Below are 21389 nucleotides of genomic sequence, written 5' to 3' on the forward strand. Positions count from 1 at the left end.
TACACTCATGATCTGTTGCGCTGGTCTCTAAAAATTCACTAGATCACCATCCCTTTCACAAAGCTTGCCATTCAATCAGAGGCCAAATTCAGCACCATAGGAAATTTCTGCTCACTGTGCTTGTTTACAAGCCCTCAGACCCCCAAAAGGAATCCCTCAAAATAAAACTGCACCTTAAATAGAAACACTAATAAGTCCTTTCAAAACTTAGCCAGAAACTGACTTCTATTTGTCAATATAACAAATCAGCGACTCTGACTGATTTTTAAATTTGTTTTGTTATTTATAGTTAAACCCATTTTTAGCTCTATCATAGAATCCCTACACTGTGGAAACAGGCCATTTGGCCCAACAAGTCCATACCGACCTTCTGAAGTTTATCCCCTACCCTGTCATTGGACATTCCTCTGAATGATGCACCTACCCTACATATCCCTGAACACTACGGGCAATTTAGCATGGCTAATTCACCTAACCTATACATCTTTGGATTGTGGGAGGAAACCGGAGCACCCGGAGCAAACCCATACAGACACGGGGAGAATGTGCAAACTCCACACAGACAGTCGCCCAAGGCTGGGATCGAACCTGGGACCCTGATGTTGTGAAGCAACAGTGCTAACCACTGAGCCACTGTGCCAGCTCCATTTTTAGCTCTATCAGTGAAATAGCACCAAGTTAAAATTTGTATTGAAAGATAGCTTATCTTGAAAGACAGCTAGATTGTTTAAAAAAAACTTCTCAACAATGCAATTAATCAGAGAGGATTTCATGTGTGATGTAACATATAAATTAGTCTGAATTTCCAGACTTCTTGCTGTCCCCTTGGTTACATCACACCTTCTTATTTAGTGACTAAAAGCCCTAAGTTGATGGGGGCTCTTCAACTTGTTTCAGTGATGTTTCTCAAGGGAACAGTTTTGTTCAGGATGCCATGGGAAGGAATCCTCTTCTGAAAAGAGTGACAGTAGTATCTTTTATCTCCATTTGAGGGGGCACTCAGGCTGGAGGTAGGGGTGTGTGAAAATGGATGTCTCATCTGAAAGGTGCAATGCAGTTCTCCCTCACTAATACAGTGAAGTGTCAGCCTTAACTGTGTATCTTAGTCCTATAGCCTTGTGACTTGGGCTATGCTATGGCTGATAACTGCCATGAGGCAGCTTTGGATTTGCCGGTAGTCTGGTGATGTGTATGGTATTACTCCTGAACACCTTTGCAAATTCAGCTCAAAAACAGCTAGTATGAGCCTCATGTCAATCCTTATAAAGATCTCAAAGAAGGTAAAGACCTAAAGTTTTCAAGTTATACTGTACCATCATTACATACAGAATCACCAGAGCAATAAGGTGCTACAGGAAGAACAGTTTAAGATAAGACATCCTTATGGCTCTGTGGATGAAGATCATTCATCACCATTATTTAATCAACCCCATCTATGGTAAAGGAAAGCTACATGCCACTGTATTTCCAATCAGAATTTGCAAAGAATTTTGAGGGAAAAACATGTTACTTTGATTTTAGTATAGCTAGAGAAGTCAGTTTAAGCAAAGGCGGAAGCCAGTGTTTTAAATCACCATTTTTCCTTTCCTTTCCTTTGAACAGTTGAATTTATTTTTTGTTAACAGTGTTGGAATTGGGATCAAGACTACTTGATGATGAGGAAAGTTAGAGCTCGGAGGGCATGGGATAACCTGCAGCAGCACCTCCAGGCAGTCTCATTCATAATTTATTTTTATAACTTTACACCCCTGAAAAACACAGAATTTCCAGTTGGAGTTTTAGCAGCACAGATAGGCCCTTCTTCATGTCTGTGCTGCTGTTCAACCACCTAATTTTGCAGCAATGGGCCCAAAGTGCTGTAATTTTTATCCCAACAATTAAGGAGAGCCAAGGGGCAGAGTTGAGTATGGTAGCCATTATAAAACAGAAAGTGCTAGAAAAGCTAAAAGGTCTAAAACTTAATAAATCTCCTGGCCCAGATGGGCTACATCCTAGAGTTCTGAGGGAGGTGGCTGAGGAAATAGTGGAGGTGCTGACTGTGATCTTTCAAAAATCACTGGAGTCAGGGAAAGTCCCAGATGATTGGAAGATCTCTGTTGTAACCCCCTTGTTCAAGAAAGGATCAAGACAAAAGATGAAAAATTACAGGCCGATTAGCCTAACCTCAGTTGTAGATAAAATTCTAGAATCCATCGTTAAGGATGAAATTTCTAAATTCTTGGAGGTTCAGGGTCAAGATAGAACAAGTCAGCATGGATTTAGCAAGGGGAGGTTGTGCCTGACCAACCTGTTAGAATTCTTTGAAGAGATGACAAGTAGGTTAGACCAGGGAAACCCAGTGGATGTGGTCTATCTAGACTTCCAAAAGGCCTTTGATAAGGTGCCACACGGGAGGCTGCTGAGTAAGGTGAGGGCCCATGGTGTTCAAGGTGAGCTACTGGCATGGATTGAGGATTGGCTGTCTGACAGAAGGCAGAGAGTTGGGATAAGAGGTTCTTTTTCGGAATGGCAGCTAGTGACAAGTGGTGTCCCACAGTGTTGGAGCTACCACTGTTCACTTCATATATTAATGATCTGGATGAAGCGATTAGGGGCATTCTGGTGAAGTTCGCTGATGATAAAAAGTTAGGTGAACAGGCAGATAGTATTGAGGAGGTGGGGAGGCTGCAGAAAGATTTAGACAGTTTGGAAGAGTGGTCCAAGAAATGGCTGATGAAATTCAATGTGAGCAAATGCGAGGTCTTGCACTTCGGAAAAAAGAATACAGACATGGACTGTTTTCTAAAGGGTGAGAAAATTCATAAAGCCAAAGTACAGAGGGATCTGGGAGTGCCAGTCCAGGATTCACTAAAGGTTAACTTGCAGGTTGAGTCCGTGCTTAAGAATGCAAATGTAATGTTATCATTTATCTCAAGAGGGTTGGAATGTAAAAGCAGTGATTTGTTACTGAGACTTTATAAAGCTCTGGTTAGGCCCCATTTTGGGCCCCACACTTCTGGAAGGACAGACTGGCACTGGAGCATGTCCAGCGGAGATTCACATGGATGATCCCTGGAATGGTAGGCCTAACATACGATGAACAGCTGAGGATCCTGGGATTATATTCATTAGAGTTTAGAAGGTTAAGGGGAGATCTAATAGAAGAAAGTGAGGACTGCAGATGCTGGAGATCAGAGCTGAAAATGTGTTGCTGGAAAAGCGCAGCAGGTCAGGCAGCATCCAAGGAACAGGAGAATCGACATTTCGGGCATGAGCCCTTCTTCAGGAATGAGGAAGGTGTGCCAAGCAGGCTAAGATAAAAGGTAGGGAGGAGGGACTTGGGGGAGGGGCGTTGGAAATGCGATAGGTGGAAGGAGGTTAAGGTGAGGGTGATAGGCCAGAGTGAGGGTGGGGGCGGAGAGGTCAGGAAGAAGATTGCAGGTCAAGAAGGCGGTGCTGAGTCCGAGGGTTGGGACTGAGACAAGGTGGGGGGAGGGGAAATGAGGAAACTGGAGAAATCTGAGTTCATCCCTTGTGGTTGGAGGGTTCCTAGGCGGAAGATGAGGCGTTCTTCCTCCAACCGTCGTGTTGTCATGGTCTGGCAATGGAGGAGTCCACGGACCTGCATGTCCTTAGCGGAGTGGGAGTGGGAGTTAAAGTGTTCGGCCACAGGGCGGTTGGGTTAGTTGGTGCGGGTGTCCCAGAGGTGTTCTCTGAAACGTTCTGCAAGTAGGCGGCCTGTCTCCCCAATATAGAGGAGGCCACATCGGGTGCAGCGGATGCAGTAAATGATGTGTGTGGAGGTGCAGATGAATTTGTGATGGATATGGAAGGATCCCTTGGGGCCTTGGAGGGAAGTGAGGAGGGAGGTGTGGACGCAAGTTTTGCATTTCTTGCGGTTGCAGGGGAAGGTGCCAGGAGTGGAGGTTGGGTTGGTGGGGGATGTGGACCTGATGAGGGAGTCGCGGAGGGAGTGGTCTTTCCGGAACGCTGATAGGGGTGGGGAGGGAAATATATCCTTGGTGGTGGGGTGTGTTTTGAGGTGGCGGAAATGACGAAGGATGATACAATGTATCTGGAGGTTGGTGGGGTGGTAGGTGAGGACCAGTGGGGTTCTGTCCTGGTGGCGATTGGAGGGGCGAGATTCAAGGGTGAAGGAGCAGGAAGTGGAGGAGATGCGGTGGAGGGCATCGTCGATCATGTCTGAGGGGAACTTGCGGTCTTTGAAGAAGGAAGTCATCTGGGTTGTACGGTATTGGAATTGGTCCTCCTGGGAGCAGATGCGGCGGAGGCGAAGGAATTGGGAATATGGGATGGCGTTTTTACAGGGGGCAGGGTTGGGGGAGGTGTAGTCTAGGTAGCTGTGGGAGTCGGTCGGTTTATAGTAAATATCCGTGTTGAGTCGGTCACCCAAGATAGAAATGGAGAGGTCTAGGAAGGGGAGGGAGGAGTCTGAGATGGTCCAGATAAATTTGAGGTTGGGTGGAAGGTGTTAGTAAAGTGGATGAACTGTTCAACCTCCTCGTGGGAGTACGAGGTAGTGCAGGGGAGATATAATAGAAACTTCCAAGATAATGCATGGCTTAGAAAGGGTGGACTCTGGGAAGTTGTTTCTGTCAGGGGATACTCGGACCTGTGGGCACAGCCTTAGAATTAGAGGGGGTCAATTTAAAATGGAAATGAGGAGACATTTCTTCAGCCAGAGAGTGGTGGGCCTGTGGAATTCATTACCACGGAGCGCAGTGGAGGCTGGGACGTTAAATGTCTTCAAGGCAGAGATTGATAAATTCTTAATCTCGCAATGAATTAAGGGCTACTGGGAGAGTGTGGGTAAGTGGTGTTGAAATGCCCATCAGCCATGATTGAATGGTGGAGTGGACTCGATGGGCCAAATGGCCTTACTTCCACTCCTATGCCTTATGGTCTTATGGCTTTTCAGACCCTCGTCTCAATTATACTTTTGTGTCCTGAGGTTCTGCTTCTGGCACCTTTGAAGGTGGGGAGTTCCAGATAACCTTGCAGTGAATAAAAAGCTTTCCTCATCGCCCTACAGATCACCTGCTCTTGACCTTAAAACTCTGCCCCAACCCCCCCCCATCATTGACCCCTGCACTGAGGGGAAAGGTGTACCTCTATTTACCCTAAATGTACCCCTCTCTACTTTGCAGATAGCAATCAGGTTACCCAGTCCCCTAATGAAAACAACTCCAGCTATTTAGTGTCTCTTCATCGTTGACTTGCTCCAGCCCAAATCTACTTTAAGTAATTAGCTGCTATCAGCATTCAGGTTGAACTAGGCCTCTGTGTACAGCATTTTTAAAACTTGCCATTTCTGGGTTGTTTGATCTACTTCACACTTCCCTTTCAATGCCTTTCTGCATAATTAATTCTGAAATCCCAAAAACGTCACGGAACCTGAATGGCATTGACATTGAACACTGATTCCAATATAGTTTTAGATTTCCTTTACACTGAAATCTTGATAGCAATTCCAATTTCATTTTTCAAAGAAAATAAAATTTAGCATAAACATTTTGTGAAAACGAACTTATTTAAAAATGTCTCCCTGTGGTGTTTTGAGTCGGGCCTTTAAAGTCTGCAAAGTGAAATTCAGAGTCGGTCAGGTATCAACTGTGGTTCCCAGGTGGGCTACATGAATCAAATAAGCTGTAATGTCATCTAAATGGGACACTTGTGCGTACTAAACTGTAAAAGGATAGGTTTGACTCTGGTTGTCATGTGTGATGGATACAGCTACCTTCACTTAAAGTTCATTACTTTCTGCAGCTATTAACCTTAACGATTCATTACAGCCTTTAGAGCAGAGACATGCACAGCTTTCCATTCGGACCTTAATGCTACAAGTGTTGTCTGACATGGAATCTACACAATATACACTTGGAGGTTGCATAGTAATTTCCAGATATTTAGAAAATTCCATCTTGGGTAGGCTATGCAGATGGATTTAATGAAGTGCTGCTCAAGGATTTCATTGTTCTCCATACTCTCAGAGGCTGATGTAGAGCCCCGGCAGCCCACTGTTCTGGGAGTTTTTTTTTAAACAGGGAGAGATTTTCTGAGCCTCTGGCCCTGCACTAGTTGAAGTCACTCCATGTGGAAGTATTGCTAAGTGCTCTTTGTAAATGGTCTTTCATCTTAGTGAGAGGGGGGATCTATTCGAGCAGAAATGTGAAAATCTGCACAGCTTAGAATGCAAACCATAGTTTTCTTTGGCTGCAAATGGAGTTGCTATGCAGACTGCTTGAGGGCATGAAAAACATTTCAGTGAGCATGGGACGGACCTAACCTTGTTTCTATACAGCAATGCATTGAATACAATGCTGACAACCAAGTAATTTGCACACAAATACTGCCTTGCATTCAATTTGGTGAGTATGATGTAGTTCAGAATGAACTTGTTTCAACATTTGGAGTACCCAGTCTGAGGTGAAACCTCAGAGAAATCCACTGGCCAAAACTTTCTCTGTTTCGGACTGTGTGGGGAAGGCTACATAGGGGTCAACTAACTCTCCACCCTTACTGCCAAGCAAATTTGCCAGATTGTGCACCAATTCACTTGACAGTTAGCCACCAAGCTCTTTGGACAATCACAGGTGTCAACAGTGGCAACCCAGATGACCAAAAACTGCCAACACATCAGAGGTGGGCACCTTTTGGGTTATTAAGACCATCAGTCTAGGCAAGATCTTCAGAAGATCCAATAGCGCAAAGGTAGATATTCTTTCTCTTCTTGTGAGGTCTGAGTCATAGGGATTGGGGAGATTTAAAGGCAAGGCCAAATGCAGCTTTCTGCTCTTCTTCTCTCGACTGGGGCAAATAAAAGACCTGGACTCCATAGTTGCCCTGGTTACCCAATCAGTAAGGAAGCCATGTTTTTTGACACCTCCAGCTGGAATGCAAAGTAATTAGGGACTGAAGTGGCTGTTAATTCTGCACTCTAAGGCTTCAATTGCTGGCAAATTGAGGACATCCCCATGAACCTTCCAGAACTTATTTGGTGAGAAGCGGGGAGTATTTCACCAGAGTCAACTCATCCAATTATTTCCCTTTCTAGCCACCTCTCTTGGTGGGCAATGGGGGAATTTCATTCATTGATTTGTTTTCGTACGATTACAGAAGTTATGTGATTTATAGTAACATGTTGTCGGACAAGGCTGTTTTTAATAAACGTTAGACCGAAAATAAAGTGAGAAATATAGAATCAGCATTAGTTGTGACTAGGAACACCTTGACTGGGGAAACATAGGGCAGGGTGGTGTTTTGTTAAACTAGAGAGTGGACTGGGGACTTGTTTCAATCTGAAATGGTGTTGTGGGGAGTAGTGTGTTTGAAAACATATTAACATTGGGGAGGGTGTTAAGATCGACTGAAGATTATCTTGAGATACAATATTAATATCTCTGAGCTTGCTGTCCAACTCAAAATGCCTAGACAAGTCGCTCACAGGTACCAATGAAATTTGGGACAGATGGCCACCATCATTGTCATGGGAGAAAATACGGGTCCCAGTCTCCTCGTGACATGTTCACAAAACAGACAACACAAAATGTCTGCACTTAACCACTATGCCTACCCACAATGCCTCAAATTGGCCAAACCAGCCACCCCAGATATCTCACATACCTCAGGACAGCCCCAGATCAAGAGAATATAGTTCTTCAGATTAACTGATAATGAGCCTTGCACTCCACAATAGCCCAGCCACCTCTGATGTCCCAAGGGTACAGCTGCTGCCACTAGGAGTCAAACTTTCACAAAGGGTACCCAGACAAGGAGGCACCAAAGGTACTGCCCCCCTCAACAATATGAACACATTGATACCAGGATGAAACCCACAAACACCTACTCCAGCCAAGGATCGGAATCTCCAGAGTCAATTAACTAATTGTCGGACACCGGACGCTTGAATCTTTTCAGTGAATGAACTTTATTTCTCTTTGTTGTACAACTCACACCATTGTCTCATACCTCAAACTTCATTGTTGTAAGGGTATGAAACTCCGGTATTCTCTGTTCGGGGAAGAAGCTGTGGTTCCTTCTGAACAGCCGTCAGTGACTGGTTCAGTGGGGTCAAGTCTCTTCCGTGATATCGCTGTTGGTTAAATAAATCCTCGTCAGTTCTCAGTCCGATCTGTGTGTTTGTGATCTGCGATTAATTGGGCTAAATGCTCCGACAATTGTGAAGTCTCGGGTAGAAATTACAATTGACAAACTTTTGTTTTTGGTTCCTTTAGTTGTGCCTACTGCAGTCTGTTTGATCATTTCATTTCTGCCATTAACTCCCTTCGAGTGGATCATTTTAAAACAGAGCATGATGTCTGCATATAAATTGCATGTGCAGGGTGTACAAGCGCATTGATTACTCCTCTGAGAAAGATTGCCAATGTAATTTCTACTATCCGAGGTCTTACTTTTGCTGAAAGTTGAAGTGAGTAAGCGAGTTAGATTAGTATGAAGAATGAGACTGCAAAAAAACCCATTCTCAAAGATTTTTGTATTGACAAATATATGAGCTCTGCTCTCCTCCAATCAACAACACAGAGAGAGACAAAAAAAATCAATGTAAACCCGTCCCAAAATGTGCTGATAATTACATGAGTCGGTAGCAGCCACAAGTAGAATTTGATGGCCAAATGCAGCATGTGCATGCATTTACAGTGCAATCCTGGGGCTAGCATTGGGCATTTCTAATCTAACCCACATGAAAGAGAAGAGGAGGCCTTTATGTAGCATCTTCCATAATCTCTGGATGTCCCAAGACATGTGACAATGAAGGAATTACAATCTAATATAGGAAAGGTGATTGCCAATTTGAGCACAGCACACTCCCCAAGCGACAATATGGTGATGGCCAGGCAATCCCTCTTCAAAATGATACCATCGTTGCCTTTATTCCCCACTGCATGCTACCTTGTCTTTGGAAAGACAGTACTTTAGACAATGAGCCACATGCCAGCAATGTACTTGACCCATTGCCAAGGATATGGAGGAGCTCTGGGCAAGAGCCTCTACACTCTGTCAGGAAGTGGACCAACCACACGATTTAGATCCTACCTAAGTTGACTTTCCACTGATCTTCTTTATTAATATAAAGTTAATGATTTGGGGCATGTGACAGAGATGACCTACGTCAGGGCTGTCACCAAGGTAACAGACCTGATGATAAAAATTCAGAATCAGTTTTGGACCTCTGTGACAAGTTGATATTCTTCCATATAGACGGAGTATGTTTAAATATTCCTGAATGCTGATACAGCCTGGCTGGCTAGTAGGATGTGAAGAGATTGACCTGCCTTTCTGTTTGTTTCAGAAAACTTTGCAAATGAGTGTCCTAATGAATGGGGCCTCAACTATTTAAATTTTACATTAATGAATAGTCATTTGGTAATACAGAATGCGTATTCGTGGAAAAAGATGCATTTTGTCAAAGCTATTTCTCTTTCTTGCAAGAACAAAGCAATCTCCCAGTTTAAACAAACCTCAAAATGTTAGTGATACCCATGGGCATCTCTATTAGAAAGCAAAAGAGATGATTTGTTATCTAACTTCAAGAGCACCAGTCTGCAAGTGTGGAACAGATCACCAGGATCCTATGTGTACCTCAGTTGGAATGGGAATCGAATTTATGCTGATGACCTTATTCTGAACCGCGTGCTAGTCACCTGGGTTAACCAGCTCCTCTGCATCTAATTTATAATATGTTTAAAACATCACTCATTGTTCACACAGTCTAATTTTAACCCTGCCTACCTAGGGAAGCTGCAAAACTGGCGGTCTAAATTACTGTATAGAAATGTTCATGGGATGTGGATACCATTGGCAAAGCCAACCTTTATTGCCCACACCAAACTGTTCTTTAAGGTGATGGTGAGCCACCTTCTTGAATGACTGCAGTCGTAAATTTATTTATGTTTAATTATAATTGTGTTTATGACTCAGATACTCACTTGAAAACTAACACGATAGTTGAATTCAGTGTAAAACAAGTGCCATGTATTTGTGCTTAAGATCTTGACTGTTCATGGAATATTTTACATTTTTCTCCCTTTAGATTTTTACTGAGTGTTTTTGCAAGTTGCATTTTAGCACTGTTTGTATTTCTCAATTTCTTTGCTCACAGTTAACAGAGTTACCATATACATTGCAGGTTTGACAAGCAGCAGGGCAGTATTGAATGTGAAATTATACAGCAGAATCTCTTTTAATATCTGGTGCTGATATGATTTCTTATTCCTTGCCTACAAATTATGTCTTGATAAATTTGCAACAATTGTGGCTCACCATTCACTTTCAGTGGAAGCATCAGCAGCCTGGATTATAATGGCTATCAGCCTACACATCCTGGAGAAAATTGAATACAAGAGGCCCATTACTTTCTCAGTATATGTGTATATATCATTCTATATATTTTAAAAATAATAGATGCCCTAGAGTGATTTTGGAACTATAATCATCTCATTATTCCCTTGCAAAGTTCCATTATGCTATACACAACAGAAGGTGGGTGTTTAATAAGCAGACTGATGTGGGTGGAATGGTGGGTGGCATTTACTGGAGAAGCTCATCGATGTCTACATTTCCAGCTGAAGTTGGGCCATATTTCCAGGGGTGTTATCACACCATCCTCCCAGTACTGACTGTCTCACCCCCATGTTACTGCCTTTGGCATCCTGGTCCCTTTTGGTGTCAAGCCGTCCACCCTATCCCACTTCAAATACAAAAGGAACGCGTTTTGATATCTGAGTGGGTTATTCTTGACTGTTAGTTAGCTAGGTTTTGTTGTAAATATATTAGTCTTAGTTCATATTAGTCAAATAAAAGTCATAGAGGTCTTTAAGATTATGAATACTATTATGGTAATGGAATTGACAACTTGTGTAATGCAGCTGGGAGCCAATGAATTTGTAAATATTGCATCAGCTGTCATTAACTGAAGTGAACAATTTGCATTGACCAGACATGGGAGATGATGGCATGGTAGTAATGTCACTAAATTAGTAATGTCCTGGAGAGATGGTTTCAAATCCCACCATACCAGCAGTAAAATTTTAATTCAATTGAAAGCTAATCTAATGGCAAACATCTAACTATTGATGGGAGAAAGTGAGGACTGCAGATGCTGACGATCAGAGTCAAAACGTGTGGTGCTGGAAAAGCACAGCTGGTCGGGCAGCATCCGAGAAGCAAGAGAGTTTGTGAATTGGCTTTCGGTAGACAAAGATTTTAAGTTATAGATTGGTAATCTAATTGATGAGCAAAACAAGCACAGAGAACTGAAGATCCAACTTGCGTTCCTATGTTCAGGAGCTACCAGATGTCAGAGGATTTGTACATGACAGCAAGCAGGCAGTGTATTGCTAACAGGCTGGGAGAGTTTAGGGCTCCATGAAATGACACTGTTCATGCAAGTGGAATTTCAGCTGTGGTTGAAAGCCCCTAAACATTCAGTTATTTTACTATGATGTGGAAAGATGTATTAATATGAGGATAACATTTTATGATCATATGTTGTTTTGATAATAACCCAGATGTCACTGGAAAAAGGCTACAATTACAAATTTCCTCACCTCTGAATTTCTGTTCCTAATTAACATCCTGTATGTTTGATACTTTCCCCACTGATCTGAACTAATCTGTTATTCTCTAATCTTTCAGCGCTATGTATGCCATCAGTAATTTCTGCAGGCTTAATTTGGTTTTAATGGTATTTTTGCATCTTTTTGAAGAACAGAAATATAATTACTCTTCATGTTTTAGTAGCATGAACTGTTAATGAAGGAGCAACCCCCTCCTGAAATGATAGGGACTTAATTATCTCATAGATGTACATGAAAAAGATAAAATAACAAACTGTTAATTAATATGGTGTTTATTTAGTGCAAGGTACTTGATTTTCCCCAGTGTAGCTCTTCTTGTGATAAGATATTTATCTTTCATCCCTTAAGATACTACTTTATGTGTGTGTGTGTGTAAGTATAACTAGTGTTATCTCTTCAACCCAGCAAAACATAAAACTAAAAGTTGCCTCAAACAATAGAATGAACGTTGTTTTTTATTTAAATATGGCTTCCAACAAAATTCTTGAGAAAAGTACCAGACAGAGATAGTTAATTTTCTCTCGTTTCCTTGTGAAGTCAACAGAATATTGCAGCCAAACATTAAAGACAGGGAAATATCTGAACTCCCACTCTCAAACTTAAACTTTCAAATTTGGCTTTCTACCTGGATAACCCAGATATCAGATTTTGATTCATTACATTGTAGTTATCTCCACAGGTCATGCAAGTTATCAGCAAGTAATGGGTTGAAATTAGATAGTTTTCTGATTCTCTATACTGTGCATAAAAAGAAATCTATCCTTACCTAGTTACAGGTAGCAACTAGAATCTGAATCCGAGTTTAGACAATTCTGTGTCCATTGTTTTGTATAAAAGAAAAACAGTCCTATTTGGTGGATAACAATCAGTAGGATTTTACAGTCCGTGACAAACTAATCAATCTCATTGTTGAGGCTCACCTGACATCTCCACAAACATCATTGTTGGATGGTTTTCATGTTTTCATTATTCATTTCAATCTAGTTTTAATTCAGGGGACTCTCTAAGCATCCTGCAACTGCAATGTTATCAAATCAAGTCAGTAGGCACCCTGCAGTATTTACACAGATCACAAAAGAGAAAGTAAACTGCATTTTATTTTGCTCCTCATAAAGTTGACCAAAATATTTCAACATACACCATAGAAGCTGCAATATCAAACTAATTTTAGAATATCATGTATTAAATGTAGTCTGGATTTTTTATGGTAAAAGGAATGTTTTATGTCAGACAAATGTAAATTAGTTTCCCAGGAGCATACAGGTTGTTCAATCATAGTTAATTCTTTGTACGTGACTGAAAGCCTGGTTGCATTTTAACAGGCAATTTTTTAAAGAGCTTTAACAGCAATACTATATTATAGAGAAAATACTGATCAGTTCAGTGATTGCCATTTGTAGGAATTTCACACCATGTGGATGAGCCAGGAATCACCAATTGCAGCTTCTGTACTTCCACATTTAACTGCAAGTGTGTGGGCCAGACGTTCTGATTGGTTTGATGGGGTGGTAGCAAATGCAGGCATGGTATCTGTTCATTTCCAGCCTCACAGATGTATAAGCCTGCATATTAAAAAGATTGTTGCTTGTTTGTTTTCCTGATTGCTGCAAGGCAATGCACCTCTACAGCCTACATTGGCTGTATGGGTACATAAAGTCAACCTGATGACACTGATGATCAAAGATGCTTACAAATTGTGACATGATGCTTAAAAATCATTTAACTGTACATGGTTGTTTTATCTGAGATGTATTATTAATTAGAATGTTTGTTTGAATTTGCTCCATAGGACTAATGATCAATTGGTCGCTTTCTTGTCAAGATACAGAGATATGAATTTTCTGAAGTCTCATGGCAGAGATAATGCGAGGTACTGTGTTGTTCATCTGTTATTGATGTAGATTTGAATATATTTGACCTAAAATTGATTTTACATAACTCTAACAGTGACTTAATCAAATTGGGGTCAGCAGCAATCACCAATGAGTTGGCAGTTACAACAAAGACAAGGCGGTGTATTTGACACAGCACAAATGATGCAACTTGAACACTGAGGTGATCCCTACAGATCAGTAATTCCTGTTAAGATCCACAAACCTTGGGTAATAGTGCTCAGTAATTTTAAACTGGAAAAAATTTAAAGTACAATTCATTCTACAATTTGAAGGAGATGTTTTCAGTGCCTGTTTTGTTTAGCTTATGAAGGCCAGCTTATAAAAGAAAGACCCTGATACTGCCTGACCTACTGTGCGTTTTCCAGCTTTATATGTTATCAACTCTTAACTTTCCAGCATCTGCAGTCTACACTATCTCCAAGGTGCACGACACTATTTGTATTTTATCCATTGTGACCTTGGGTTTTAAATTGCTCATGCTGATTCCAGCAAAAGATTCCAAATCAAAAATTAAATATAGACACAGAAATGCATTTTTTTTGTCTGATTGGGTATGATTGAATGATGGTGTTTTATCAGGAAACGATTTGAAGCTAGCGTGTAAAAATTGCCAGCGTTATGCCCTCTCCGAGTTTGCTCTCTCTGTGCTGTCCTCAGTCGATGCCTAGCACTCCAGGTACTCAATTGAAGATGCTTATCACATTATGTCTAATTACGACAGAGTAGCAATCAACAAAGTAAATAGAAGGTGCACTGCATGACCAAAATGGTTCAGTTTTGATTGAAAGTCTTGCTATCTGTTTTCATTGCTGCTGTGCTATTGGCTGTCTGCCCTTTATGAGATGATAATGATCCTTTGGCAATGTTTCTTGTGCAAATTCTCTCCATTAGCATCAGTATTAGTAGTCCTTGGAGATACTATGGGTATCTCATTATTGGATCGGTTCTTTTTGTCTTTTTTTAAACTAGTCATTTCACTATGTAAATTGGGCATGTTGTTGATGGGGGCAAAAAAGGTTAAGAGAGGTGAAAGGATTATATCCTTTAAGATTTGAATGGGTGTCACCTTGAAATTTGCCTTGTCCAGAACCAGAGCACTTAAATGAGGGTCAATTTAAAAGGAGGCAAATATATATTTATCTATCCTTGGGTAAATATTAAGGCATTTGTAAGTTTTTGCTTTGCATGTCTGGCAAGTGAAGGCTCCTACTGCTTTAATTTCACTCAGTGCACAAATTCCTGCTCTTGCCTGTTTTCCATATTGTTATCTACAAGTGTCTTAATTATATAACTTACTTGCATCCTACACAAATTACTGCATGAAATGCCAGCATTTGTATATATATATGGGTACTGTATTCAGCTCACTTGGTAAAAGATAAATTAGATGCATGGTGACTTGTGCGATGAGCTTACTTTGATGCATGAACTCAGGATGACACTGTTGCTAAAAGAAGCTGAACACAGCAATGCAGCCCAACAAAAGTGCACACAACCATTCCACCCAAATCATTGATTGCCTTACAACAGGATCACCTTGAAGGTGCCTCCTTCTGTAAGTTGCCCCTCACCTGTGACGGACTGACCCTTGGGTTGACTGCACCACCAGGTGTGTGTCTCTAATGAGAGAACAGCCTGTGGTCCTCTGGGACTGGAGTGACTTTCACTTCACTTTCATTTTAAATGGACTGACTTTCAGTGAATTCTGCAGCAAACCTCTTCAAGATTCTCTAAAATGCCTTTTATTTAACAGAGGATGGTGGTGATGTTTCTGGTTAATATTCCAGATTCCCAAGCTGGGGATACAGGATAATATTGCCCAACAGCACACGTTGGATTTTAAAATTCATTCAATAAATTCTGAGGTTGAAAATTGGTCTCTGTGTTGGTGACCATGGAACTATGCTGATTATTGTTACAAGATTTCTTTGCCTTGGGCAGATCAGCCATTACCTTGTGAAAAGAGGGGCTGACTTGAGGGGCCGAATGGCCCGCTTCTCCAGTTCCTTACATTCCTGATTTGGCCTACATATGTGACCCACAGCAAAAACCCACAGCCTACCATTGGCTTTCCAGTATATGATAAAAACAATGACTGCAGATGCTGAAAATCAAATACTGGATTAGTGGTGCTGGAAGAGCACTGCGCTGCTCGTTGGATGCTGCCTGAACTGCTGTGCTCTTCCAGCACCACTAATCCAGTATTTCCAGTATATGTAACCAGTGGCCCATTTGGTAATTCAGAATAATATTGGCCTTCTTATATAACTAAAATGATGGAACGTTAAGGTTCACACTACACATTGCTTGGTGTGTGGCTCCCCTTTCCATGCTGGGACCCTAACTGTCCCATTTCTTCTCAGTCTGCTGTCTGTAAATTCTGACGTGCACCTGACCCCAGCAGATTTTCTGCTGTCAACTCCATCGACAGAAAGTGCCAGTAGGCCCCAGAAGTTTCTTTATTCTTTCATGAAATGTGGGAGTCGCTGACTCGACCGGGGTTTGTAGCTCATCCTTGAAAACATGGTTGTCAGCCATCCTGTGCAAAGCTTTCAATGTAGGTACACCTACAATGCTGTTAGAGAATAAGGCCCAGATGTTTGATCCAGGGTGACCTAGTACCTCATCTGCCTCCATTTTGCTTCTGATGTTTGCTTTCCAGCTGAGGCACATGAGTGCGACACACTTCCTAAAACTTCCTGTCTTTTTTTAATGCTGCTCCTGTCTCTGGCTACTGCAGTAACAATCCCTTGGCAGCACTGTTAGAAACTCCCTTTACTCAGGTGGACACCTTTTTTAATCAAAGACACTTGAAAGGGAAATGCATTGAGGTTATGGTGGGAGTCATAGTGGCGTAGAGGTGAAAAAACAAGCCTGCAGCAATAGTTTCAAATTAGGAAGCAGGTTTACATTGTATATTACCGAACAAATTTAACAAGGCATCCTTCTGTCCATATCTTGCTGTTGTCATTTAGAAACATTTTATAAGCTGTGAGAGGGTTTTTGTTTATGTGAGCAAATTTACGAGCGATAATAATATTCAGGCAGTCCTATTTGACTGAATTATTAGCATTTGCCTTCATTCCTAGATTTGTTTCTTATCAGTTGAGAGATCTCCAAGGTGAATCTTTTCTACTTTTTAAGTTACCATGCACCTGAATTGTGTCAGATTCCTCAGGAAGTACAGGTAGACCTTCTATAACGTGACAGTTGCATTCTTGTGCAACCCTGCATTATAGAACAATCAAACTTCAGAAACAGCGTTCAAAGTGTTGTTGATGTAATCACGTTACAGCCAATACATGTTTTAAAATTTCATGCTTTAGAAGCAGTGTCCCCAGTTCGTCAGTCGGATTACAGCAAATTTGTGTTAATAAAACACGCGCAAAGGCAGAACGACCTGCCCTTCATTTCCAAATGCATCAGGATAAGGACAATATCCAGGCTTCAGCTGAAAAGTGGCAAGTAACATTTGTGCCAGACAAGTGTCAGGTGATGACGGTCTCCAATAAGAAAGTATCAATCAGCCCTTGACATTCAATGGCATTTCTAAATCCTGGGGGTTACCATTGGCCAGAAGCTGAACTGGATGAGCCTTATAAACACAGCTGCTACCCAAGTAGGCCTGAGGCTAGGAATACTGCAGTGAGTAACTCACCTCCTGACCCCTCACCATCTACAGAGCACAGGTCAGGAGTGTGCTGGAATCCTCCCCACTTGCCTGAATGGCTACAGCTCCAAGAAGCTTGACACCATTCAGGCCAAAGCAGCCCATTTGACTGGCACGACATCCACAAACATCCTCTCCATCCACCACTGACACTCAGTAGCAGCAGTGTGTATTATCTACAAGATGCACCAAAGATCCTCAGACAGTACCTTCTAAACCCATAACCACTTCTATCTAGAAGGACAAGGGCAGCAGATGCATGGGAACACCACCATGTGCAAGTTGCCCTCCAAACCATTCACCATCCTGATTGGAAATATATCACCGTTCCTTTACTGTCACTGGGTCAAAATCATGGAATTCCCTCCCTCACGGCTTTGCAGATCTATGTACAACACATAGACTGCAGCGGTTCTCGGAAGCAGCTCACCCCCACCTTGTCAAGGGGAGCAGGGGATGACAAGTAATCGCTGGTCCAGTCAGTGATGCCTCTGTCCCATGACTGAATCAATAAAATCAATGTAACATTGAGGAAATAAATTTAAGGTTAATTTCAGTGCATTGAAGGAAACTGTAAGAGATCCCAAAGTGATGACAATGCTGCCTTAAGGATTAGTATATAACTAGAGGTCATAACCCGAAAATAATCGACACAAAAAAAGTCACATTTTTGCACCCAGTCGTTAGGATCACGAATGCCCAAAGATGCCTGTGTGATGGAAGCAGATTTCATCGGAACTTTCCAAAGGCAATTAGACATGTACTTTTGAGAGACTAATTTACAAGGTTATGTGAAAAAGATCAGTCACAGGCACAACAAGTTGAACAGCTCCTTCAGTGTCCTAAGGTTCTATGATTCCTTTGGTGTGTTCTGCAAAATGGATATTGCTTAAAATCTGACAGTGCTTTGGAATGAAAAGCAGGAAGCCTAGACAAGGAGCAGCTTATCAGTAACTTGAAATTTGACAGAAATTCTATCTAAACTCTTTATGAGGTTCAGGAACCAGGCTGGAAGCCAGAGAATAACATCTCAGAGCCCATGGTTAAGGCCACCAAATCTATACCCATTGCCTTCCAGGTCCAATCCAGATAACTGCTTCAGAGAGACATTATTGCCCAGTACATAGGTGAAAACTACCCTCTGTACATCAAATCTAGCTTTGGCAGACAGAATCAGTGACAAGTAGATCCCACTTTGCCAGACATTTGGCTTTTGACTACCAGCCACCATATCCTACACCATTTTGATGTTGAGGCATAAATGTTCTGTCAATCAATAGACAGGATGACTACTTTCACAACTTGCAGATGAAATGCAAACAGCCTGTTAGCTCCTGATAGCAAACTAGAATTGGGATTTGTGTAATCTACTCTCTTCATCAATCGATGCATCATCTTTCACGATTGCTGGTCTACATTCTTCCCATCTCACCTTATGGCTGGACTTGAAGCAAGATACTTGGTGAATCGAAGCTAACAAAACACTTGTCTGAGTTATTTAGGCAAGTGTAATTGTAACGCACTCAGACACTCTACCCATTTTATGGAATTGTCATAGACACATTTTTTATTCGTTCCTGAGAGTGATTCAATGTCAATGCTGGTATTTGATACTCATCCCCAATTACCCTTGAATCGAGTGGCTTGCTAGGCCATTTCAGAGTCCACCCTCTTATTCTGGAGTCACATCTAGCCTAGTTCACATAAAGACAGTGGGTTTCTGTCCTTGTAGAAAAGGAAAGAGTGAGCCAGCTTTTATTTTTGAGAATCACTTTGTGGTACTTGAGGTCAGCTCACAATTCCAGATGTTATTAATTGGGTTTACCAGCTGCCATGGTGGAATTTGAACCTGTGTCCTCAGAGAGTTAACCTGGCCTTCTGTATTTTTTTGGTCCATTGACATGACCACCATGACAACACCTACCCCATTTCAAAATGGATTTCTTCTCTCATATCTTTTTCAACACAGTGGTTTATGGAGGTTCTGATGTCAGCTCATGTGATTGATTTTTTTTTTACATGCCTGCAGTTCAGTGCTTGGTGATGTTCCTTTCTCCACACTTCACCATTCATAGGGCTTCACCAGCATTGAAGTCTTTTTAAAATGCAGCCAATGCCGTAATGTAAGAAAAGCAAAGTCAATTTGCACAAAGCAAGCTCCACAAATAGCGAAAAAGATGAGGCTGTCATCTGTTTTGATATTAATTTCATCAGAACTGTAGGTCAGAGCACTAGGACAATCCCTTGCTGCTCTTAAAAATATACCATGGGGCCTTTTACATGCACCTGAGAGAGCACGCAGAGCCTTTGTTTAACTTTCATCTTAAAGATGGCACTCTCTCACCAATGCACTGAAGTATCAAACTTAATTACATGTTCAAGTCTCTAGAGTAGAATTTGTACTGAACCATGGTTGATTGATTAAATTTATTGCAAGACAGTTTCCCAAAGTTAAATGCTTTGTTGCTTTTTGTAATACCTGCAGATATGGGCAGTTACCAACAATCCCAGTTAGTCTGGTTTAAATGAATAAAAATGCTGCTTGAAGTCGCAGCTAGTTAAAAATTACAAATAGGAACAACCTTCAAAATGCCAAATCTGGTTGTAAATAGAACTACCAGACATGCATGTTGGTGCGAGAAAACCCAGGACTGATGGAATTGAATCGGTTACAGTTCATGGGTAGAAGCTTTCCTGATTTTTGTGGGCACTGAGTAAAGAGCTCCCAATTCCACCAAAGACAGATATGCTCCAAAATGACCAGTATTCCAACAGAAAGGGATATGAGGCTGTGGGGTCTGCCGCTAGGATTATTAGGTCAACTATCCCTCACCATCACTGGACTGTGTGCCATGGTTAGCATTTGTAAGGAGACTAGAGAGTGAGAAACCATGGTGGTGATCTTCTCAGGATTGGGTCAGAGACAATATCAAGAGCGGCATTGACAAGCAAAGGAAAAAGAAGGGGAATGGGATTTTAGCAGTTGAGTGATTGGAGCTCCTGTGAGGTGGCAGGTTGCAATGCTGCCACAGAGTAACACGGAGCAACACAGAGTGACACGGAGCAACACGGAGTAACATGGATCAACATGGAGCAACACAGAATAACATGGAGCAACGCGGATCAACATGGAGCAACACGGAACAACGCAAAGCAACACAGAGCAATATGGAGCAACACAGAGTAACATGGAGCAACATGGAGCAACACGGAGTAACATGGAGCAACACGGAATAACACAAAGCAACGCAGAGCAACATGGAGCAACACGGAGTAACATGGAGCAACACGGAGTAACATGGAGCAACACAGAACAACACAAAGCAACACAGAGCAACATGGAGCAACACAGAGTGACATGGAGCAACACGGAGTAACATGGAGTAACGTGGAGCAACACCGAATAACACAAAGCAACACAGAGCAACATGGAGCAACATGGAGTAACGTGGAGCAACACGGAACAACGCAAAGCAACACAGAGTAACATGGAGCAACACGGAGCAACTTGGAGTAACGTGGAGCAACACGGAATAACACAAAGCAACACAGAGCAACATGGAGTAACATGGAGCAACACAGAGTGACATGGGGCAACACGGAGTAACATGGAGCAACACGGAGTAACATGGAGCAACACAGAATAACACAAAGGAACGCAGAGCAACATGGAGCAACACAGAGTAACATGGAGCAACACAGAGCAACATGGAGCAACACGGAGCAAGACGGAACAACACAAAGCAACGCAGAGCAACATGGAGCAACACAGAGTAACATGGAGCAACACCGAGAAACATGGAGTAACACGGAACAACACAAAGCAACACAGAGTAACATGGAGCAACACGGAGCAACATGGAGTAACGTGGAGCAACACGGAATAACACAAAGAAACACAGAGCAACATGGAGTAACATGGAGCAACACAGAGTAACATGGAGCAACACGGAGCAACATGGAGCAACACGGAATAACACAAAGCAATGCAGAGCAACATGGAACAACATGGAGTAACGTGGAGCAACACAGAACAACACAAAGCAACGGAGAGCAACATGGAGCAACATGGAGCAACACGGAGTAACGTGGAACAACACGGAATAACACAAAGCAACACAGCAACACGGAGTAACATGGAGCAAGACGGAACAACACAAAGCAATGCAGAGCAACATGGAGCAACACAGAGCAATATGGAGTAACATGGAGCAACACGGAGTAACA

At 42.0% G+C, this 21389-nt stretch overlaps 1 protein-coding gene across 1 annotated transcript in view; it reads left to right on the plus strand.

The window, feature by feature from the left end:
• Positions 1 to 21389, plus strand: part of xylt1 (xylosyltransferase I) — a 261359-nt gene that overhangs the window by 181672 nt on the left and 58298 nt on the right. The window contains exon 5 of the mRNA XM_072560173.1: positions 13387 to 13467. Coding sequence (XP_072416274.1) covers positions 13387 to 13467 — 81 coding nt within the window. The remainder of the gene's footprint in view (positions 1 to 13386; positions 13468 to 21389) is intronic.

This window comes from Chiloscyllium punctatum, chromosome 40 (genome assembly GCF_047496795.1).
Source record: "Chiloscyllium punctatum isolate Juve2018m chromosome 40, sChiPun1.3, whole genome shotgun sequence".
Lineage (NCBI taxonomy): Eukaryota > Metazoa > Chordata > Chondrichthyes > Orectolobiformes > Hemiscylliidae > Chiloscyllium > Chiloscyllium punctatum.